The following is a 7895-nucleotide window of genomic DNA, read 5'->3' on the forward strand; positions in this document are numbered from 1 at the left end:
GGGGTTACCTTGGTTGGTGATTGGCTAATGGTTACACAAGCCTGATCAGCTCATTTTCAGACAGGTTTTTATATAAATGGATCAGGACAAAAAGTGAGCAAATCTTTTTTCCTGAAACTTTCAGAATCTCCTTACTCAGAGGGGACACATGTTTATGTATAAAATACATGAAAAAGTGGATTTTGCATAATAGGTGACCTTTAAATAAAGTTAAATTGGATGAATTGTGGCTAAATAAATTACTATACTATAGGTATAATACCTGATGTGATGCCTGGGGTGCTTCCTCGCCAAACAGTGGCAGCAGGAACACTCTGAACTGTGGAAGTTGTGTCAGCTTAGGACATAGTAAAAAACCCATTATTAAAACATATTTTATTTCAAGTTATTTATATAGCTCTCAAAATGTTGATAAATGCTTCAGCCAATAACACATACCTGTTATCCATGTGGCAGCAGTGGAAGAAGACTTGATAGTTGACACTGTAGAAGATTTGTGAATTTTAAAGAGAAACATTTGTATTAATATCGAAACTGGGATGATAAGAATGATTAAATATAAGTCATACTTTGTTATCCTCTCATGTGATCCATCTTACCCTCATCCAGAGTGGAGCAGAGAGGGGCATTTGAAGCAGGTCCTATTCCTGCGTCGTTTTTGGCCTGTATAATCACGCCATATCTGGCAGAAGGCTTCAGGTTGCTGAGGACGACGCTCTCTAGTTCCCGTGTGGCCGGCACACTCAAGTGCTGCCACCTTTTAAACTGTCGGCCTGCAGGGTCGTACTCTCTGTAGCTGATGCTGTAACTCCGAAGAACCCCGTTTCTTAGCTCGGGCCTCGGAGGCTGGACGAGAGAAAAGGGTAATAAAGTATTTTACACTCCCTTTCTTTTTAAATATATCATATACATCAGGGGTGTCCAAACCTTTTTCACCGAGGGCCACATACAGACAAATGTACGAAGGGCTTGGCCACTCACTAGAGGTATATCGCTGGCCCTCGGTGAAAAAGGTTTGGACACCCCTGATGTATATGATATATTTNAGTAACAGCTCCGCGGACGTAACGTAACGGCTCCACGGATTGGCCCATTTAGTTCCGGGTACGTGCTTTCGTAAGCACGTACCCGGAAGAATCAAATGGATGATGACGTCATGATGACGTTTCACCAATGAGGCGGTTTGCGGAGGTATTTTCTGTGTTAGAGTTTTACTCGCTACAGGGTGTACTTTGAGGGTTTTGACTCTGCACACCGTTTACATGCAGAAAAACCTTCATAACACACAAGGGGACGGGTAATAACTGGAAAAGCATGACATGTGTCCTTTAAATTTCGTTTTTTAATAAACAGCAGTTATAATTGATATGACAAAACAAATATGTCTGTAGTAAATCATGTTAAATACCTTTCATCAAAGGACAATGCAGGAGATTGTATGGCCTATACATACCACCAAAGATGTATAATATTTTTCTTTCTGATTATCACAATCACATGATTATTTTAGGAAGTTACTCAACATTTAAAGCAGTAACTCAGTGGGTTGAATGGTACTCTTAAGATAGAAAGATGCTAGCTTTATAGTTTTCTTGGATTGATAATAGCAGGGGTCATCCAAGACCACCAGAGGCTAAGTTTAACTTGGCTGCAGGCAGAGATTTAGACCATCTGGTATATGCAATGTAACGTCCTTACAAAAAACTGCAATGTTGAAAAGCAATAAAAGGGAAGTTCCACACAAAACACTTTACCATTTTTTTATAACAAGCAACTGTTTGGAAGTTATTTTTTATTTTGTACATGTTTGGCCCCACATAACCCTATGTAAAACCTAATGAGATGGAGCTGTAAATCATTTCATTAAACTCCTCAGATGTCATTGGTGCACCAACAGTTAGCAAACCAAGAAAGAATGTATGTTACAAGGAAATTATAAAACACTGTTTAGGGGAACACTTCATGGTACTACCTTTTTGCTGCTTTATAAAAAAAAAAGAAAAACTTGCATGTTGTGTTTTCCACGGCTATTCCAGTGTGTCTAAGTAAAACCACCACTACAGCCTGCCTGTTTAACCAGGTTTGCTCTTTTTCGGTGTCATTCCAATTCATATACAACAAATGTATTTCTGATAGTGTTTTTAAAAGAACTGTTGTTTATCAAGCCTCTTAAAGGTCACCTATTATGCAAAATCCACTTTTTCATGTATGTTATACATAAACATGTGTCCCCTCTGCTTAATACGGAGCCCCCTAGGGGATATAGAGAAGAAAAAATTTGAACAAAAAAAATACTTTTGCGAGATCTCGCAAAACCCCGTTGCAGTTTGTAGACGGTCCCTAAGCACTCCTCTCCCTCCTCAAGCTGCAGATTGTGACACATTCTTGATGTTTAACTGTTCTGATAAAAACGACTCTGTAGCTCGTTGTCTACCTTGCTATGATTGTAAAGTTGTGTTTGTATTTTTACAACGTTATGTTCATGAGTTATTGATCTGCGAAATTCGAATCTGAGGGACGTGCATGTCCCCTCGCTCTGAGTGTTCTCTTGAGGTATCTTTCACTTATGTGAAACCTGTGCCTATTGCCAAGCACTGATGTTATATCTTTATATTTAAGGCCAAGCTCAAAGTAAAATTGATGAACCGCTCCGTTGTTGTGGTTTCTGTGTTGCCGTAGCAGCCGAACCAGCCAAACTGAACAGGAAGTACATTGAGCTAAATGAAAAGTATTGCGAGATCTCACAAAGGTTTTGCGAGATCTGAAACAGAGGAGTTTATGGGATGCTGCAATTATCTGTTTGGTATTTGGAGTCAAAGACAGAGACATGTTTTTTATATATCTGAGACCTATAATATATTGATGAAAAACAGTATAATAGGGGACCTTTTAATGTTGTTGGCAAAGCAAAGAGGCCGATTCATTTAACTTTGAAATGTAGCCTACGCAATCAGGTGTTTAAAGTTCTCGTAGTGTATCGTGTTCTTTCTCCACACCCTCTTTTAGACCATTAAGAAGTAGGACTCAAGGAACAGGAGGTTTCTATCACCATCTCTGTGGTGAAAAATAATAAATAATATTTCAAACTCCAAAATCTTCTTCTAGCAGCATTTAAAAGGCCCTTGGGAAAAGTGGAAAGGATTAATCATGTTGTGAAAAATAAAAGTTCCTCAACTGTACAAAAACATCCCAGATTAATTATCAGTAACAGTGTCCAAAAGTTCAATGACTCTAAATAATTCATTATTTTTATATAAACAAATTCTATATGTAAATAACATGAAGTGTTAGTGATCTGCTGTCAAAAAGAAACTGGTACTGAACTGATATGATGATGTTCTCTACATAATAAAATTGATGAAGGATGTCATTAAACACTTTGACTTCTTAATGTCAATTAAAATCTCAATGTTACATCTTCAATGAATCTAAAATAAAACTAAAATAATAATCCTATTACATTAGGGAGCTTGAGAGGCTGTTGCCATAATTAAAAAAATAATACTTGTACACATAATAAAATGTGAAGCCAAGAAATGGGAGAATTTTATGGCAGCGACAGATATTTAATGAGCTGTACTGTTTGCATATCTCTCTTAACTGAAGTGCCCACTCAGCTCACACAAAATGAGCAAGACTTGCAGCTATTCAATGGACCCAATTATATCCATTATTTTTATTGTATAATCTAAACAGCATCCAAAAAAATGTAAATAATAAAATTCTCCATGTCCACAGAGCTACAAGACGAGCTTTACTAAATGCTGTGTTGGCCGGCCACTGAAGGAAGTGCTTGGAACAAATAATAAGAAAACCCAAGTTAAAAAAAAACAATAACTGGGCTTTAATTGAAGTGTAGATTTACATTGGATTCATTTTTAAACACATTTCTCTCAGAAATGTTACATGTGAGAAAAAATCATTTGGAAATTGGGAATTTTCTGTTGCTATGCATCCGTCTGACAATCCACACACACACACACACACACACACACACACACACACACACACACACACACACACACACACACACACACACACACACACAGACACACACAGACACACAATGGACATTTAAAAAGTGCAGACGAGTGTTTGTGTTTCCTTACACTTCTTTCGCCCGGTCTCACACAGTATTCGGGCTGTTCCCAGGCCCGGGCGACTCGCTAAATCATCAGTCATATTCAGCTCTGTTGAGCATTACAGCATGAGGGGCCCAGATTTACAGCATTACCTTATCACAGTCTGACTGTATCTGCTTTAAAAATGAAGGCTTGTCAGCAAGAGAAATATGTTGAACATTTTACATTTTGTCATTTCCCAGAAACATTGGAGCTGCTTTTACTGCGTTCTCCAGCTTGTCACATATCGCAGTTTGTACATTTGTGTTCAGTAAAGGCTTGAGTTATTATGATGGCTTATCTTAAAAGCTCTTTTTACATTTCTATAAAACATTTTTGTCAATCCTACTGTGCGGATGTATTAATATTGAGACTGACCTGACTTGATAGTTGTTCAGCTGCAAAATGCATCGTCATGCGCAGTGTGATTCATCAGCCTCGCTCCACATGGTTGTGAACTTAGCAGTCTTTGAAGCACTCAAAAAAAAAACTTTTTTTTAATTATCAAACACATTTTCAGCATCATGGATATTCCTTTCTATCTCATCCTGCGTAATGCGGCCTCCAGCTCCGCATCTCTTGATCAAATGATGATTCACATTAGGGTTTCCAAAGCCACCTGTTGTGTGCATGGGGTGCCACCAAAATAAATGGCATTCAATTATACATCATCTTTTTTCATCCGAGTGGCAAAGACAATAAGATTTAAAATTAATTTTAACTTCTAAAAGACATGTAATAGATTAATTAAAGAGGCAATGAACAACTTTTCAACCCCTCCTTTTATCAGAGCGTAGCCAACTACTAGTGACTCATTTAGACCGTTAGGAGAAAAGCAAGAACTTAATTATATTTTTTAATTCATTATCGATGCTACTCGATGTAATCACAGTCCATGGCTTTGCTGCCAACAGCAGAAGGTCTCTCCTCCTTCTCCTGTGACGTGCACAGGCAGACTCCTTCACTGCAATCAACTCAAACATTTGTATACAATTAATGCGTATCATATGCAAATGAGCGTTTGGTACCAGATTTTGGAGTGCTCAGTTTTAATTGGAAAAAAAATTGACAAGACAGCACAAAACACACTGCGTTTTGTTTGCCACTATTTTAGATCTTTAATAGTCTTCATTATCCAGAGATCTATTGTGATGCATAGTGAAAGGCTTATAATCTGAAGTGTAGTTATTCTACAACCATTACATTGTGCAATCAACAATTTCTCATAATGACGGGTTAAAACGTTAATCTTTTCTATTGCCACTTACAAAAAAGTAGCAGTAAACTATTTTGAATGTATTGTTTAGATGCTACATGTGGTATGACGGATATTTAATAATCATATCAAATGCAACCCTTAGCATATCAGTCATTTTAAAATACATAATTTAAACATCAGCACAGACATTTGCATTAATTAAACATTAATAATAGCTTATGAAACATTTTGTAACGTAATCAACATGTTTTACTTGTAAAGATCAGCACGACATCACATAATTCACAAATTGATTTAACAGGTTTTCTTTTACAGTAGTTTTGACGCTGCATTCAGCCCTTTTCTCTGCACAATGTTTACATTCTATGGTTTAGTGTTAAATCATTTGTTAGCACAATATAAGATGGAATGAAAAAACATCACCCAATGTTTCACTAACACAAGAGGTGAGGTAAAAGGTGGTATTATTTTGCACACACTTTATTCAAAGAACTTCTCGTGAGCGTCTTGCCGACGTCCAAAATGTTCTGAGCAGAAACACACTATGTATCTTTAAGTCTCATGTTTTGTAATTCCTATTGATGAAAGAGTCACAGACAAGACTCAATGCAGCCTCTCAGTACAAACACTGCTCTTTTGAAATCCACAGAATCTTGCCAGAATAAACTGCGACACAATAGAACAACGTACAAAATCATCATTCATTCACAGGCACTCTGCTCTTATTGGCAGCTGTGTTTATTATGAGAAAGGAGGTGAAGAAAAAAAGTGCAGTTTTGACAGATGTAAGAAATAGTGATCACACCATGTGTATATCTCCAGGGAAGCGTGTGCTTGTAAGACAAATGAAATAGTTATGGAGAAAATGGGAAGCGATTTTTCTTAAGTATCTGAAGCTATAATCAGTGTGTATCCTGAGTGCTTTAAACGATAGGGATACATCATTCTGATTTGCACTGTGAGATGATATTCTCTAGTTAGGGTCATGTTTTCGAGAGAAACTACATCCATTTATGTACATTCAAAATAATGTGGTTTCCTGTCTCAAACAAGAAACATCAGTTGGGTTTTCAAATAGTTTCCAGGGTGTCTTAAGTGGAGGTATTTTTCTTGCCTAATTGAAATGCCACAGACGTCTGTGAGAAACTCAGGCCATCCCTCCAGACCCGGGCCAAGTGAGCTGCACAGTTGCATCTACAGTGTTTCCAAGGAGATGGCAGTGTGAACATAAAGAATACACCGTCTACAGGGTGCAACACAATGCAGCGGAGACATGAGGATTGCATAACTTTGGAGTAGTTTCACTGATTGGACCCAGGCTGATAAAGTTTACAAGGAGGCAGAGAGAAAGAGAGAGCACACACGGTCTGTTTGAAAGTTGCTTAAAACGAGCTTTAACTCTTGGCTGGATGACAAGCTTTAAATCACTTTGTATCCATAAATATATTTTAGCTGTATTTTAAGTCTACAGAGATACAGAGATGTCTGTGGTACTTTTTATGGTTGGTACATGCTATTTTTATATTTAAAAAACCCAAACGTTACCATATTAGGTCATTTTCTAAGTACATTTGGTCTATGTTGTTCGTATGGTATGAAAATATACTTATTATCTACTGCGCCCTATAGAAAAAACTGAATATGAAAATGGGCACTCAAAGTAGGCCGGAGGGACTTTCTCCACCATTGTTACATATTTATATACAAAGATGGAGCCCGGGTTTCTACGGAAATATAACTTAAAAAACTTCTCATCCATTTTCATATAAATGTTGATAACCTGGACATTTGTACAACTGCACAAACTCCATCTGTGGTATGACTGAAAGCTTCAGAACAACTAAATGGAGTAAGATAATTTTGTCAGCCGCTGTATCAAACGTCAAGAAACAACTTTTTAAAACTCAAAAAGTTAAATGTTAAAAGTTATCAGCAATACTGTCCATTGTAAGAGTTTGTTAGATCCTGTATAGCTAGACTGTACAAGTGGCTGCACAGTTTTATGACGTGGTAAATCATTTTAATGGACGTTTTGGATGTCTTTATTTCTGCTTTCACTGGGGATTGTTTAAACTGTGTCTGATATTCTGACTGCGTGTTTTTCTTACCCTAACAGACTCCAGAATCTAAAGCTGTACTCAAATCTCCCCCAGAATGAATTGGTGAGTAAAATGGGCTTTTAATGTACTTTACTTTACAGGAGCAAAAAAGAAGTCATCACATCTTCAGTACACCAAACCTCCTTATCTACTGTACGGTGTCTGGAATGTCACCTTTGCTCTCTCAGGTGAGTGTTTTTCCTCTGACACGGTGCCCTCTCCTTCAGCTCCCATTGTGTCCGTGCATGCAGACGGTGCCTTTCCTTCCCGTCTTTGTGTGGGTTTCCCATATGAATCTAATAAACTGGTCATTTGCCGAAGATGGATGATGTACCAGTAGACAAGACAACTTGAGAAAGGAAATGTGTGTGTGTATGTGCACGTGTGTGGAAATTCCTGAAATGCCTCCAGTAGGTAAATCGGTCTGTTTACTGATTTGTGTTCCGACCTGGCCTC

General features: G+C 37.7%; 1 protein-coding gene across 1 annotated transcript in view; it reads right to left on the reverse strand.

Moving 5' to 3' along the window:
- Nucleotides 1–7673, reverse strand: part of LOC104967978 (uncharacterized) — an 11019-nt gene extending 3346 nt beyond the window's left edge. Inside the window, exons 1-4 of the mRNA XM_010797522.1 lie at nucleotides 7614–7673; nucleotides 600–846; nucleotides 439–483; nucleotides 263–337 (exon numbers count right to left, since the gene is read on the reverse strand). Coding sequence (XP_010795824.1) covers nucleotides 263–337; nucleotides 439–483; nucleotides 600–846; nucleotides 7614–7673 — 427 coding nt within the window. The remainder of the gene's footprint in view (nucleotides 1–262; nucleotides 338–438; nucleotides 484–599; nucleotides 847–7613) is intronic.
- Nucleotides 7674–7895: the final 222 nt, after the last annotated feature.

This window comes from Notothenia coriiceps, unplaced genomic scaffold, assembly GCF_000735185.1.
Source record: "Notothenia coriiceps isolate Sejong01 unplaced genomic scaffold, NC01 NC01_scaffold00002500, whole genome shotgun sequence".
NCBI classification, from domain to species: Eukaryota; Metazoa; Chordata; class Actinopteri; order Perciformes; family Nototheniidae; genus Notothenia; species Notothenia coriiceps.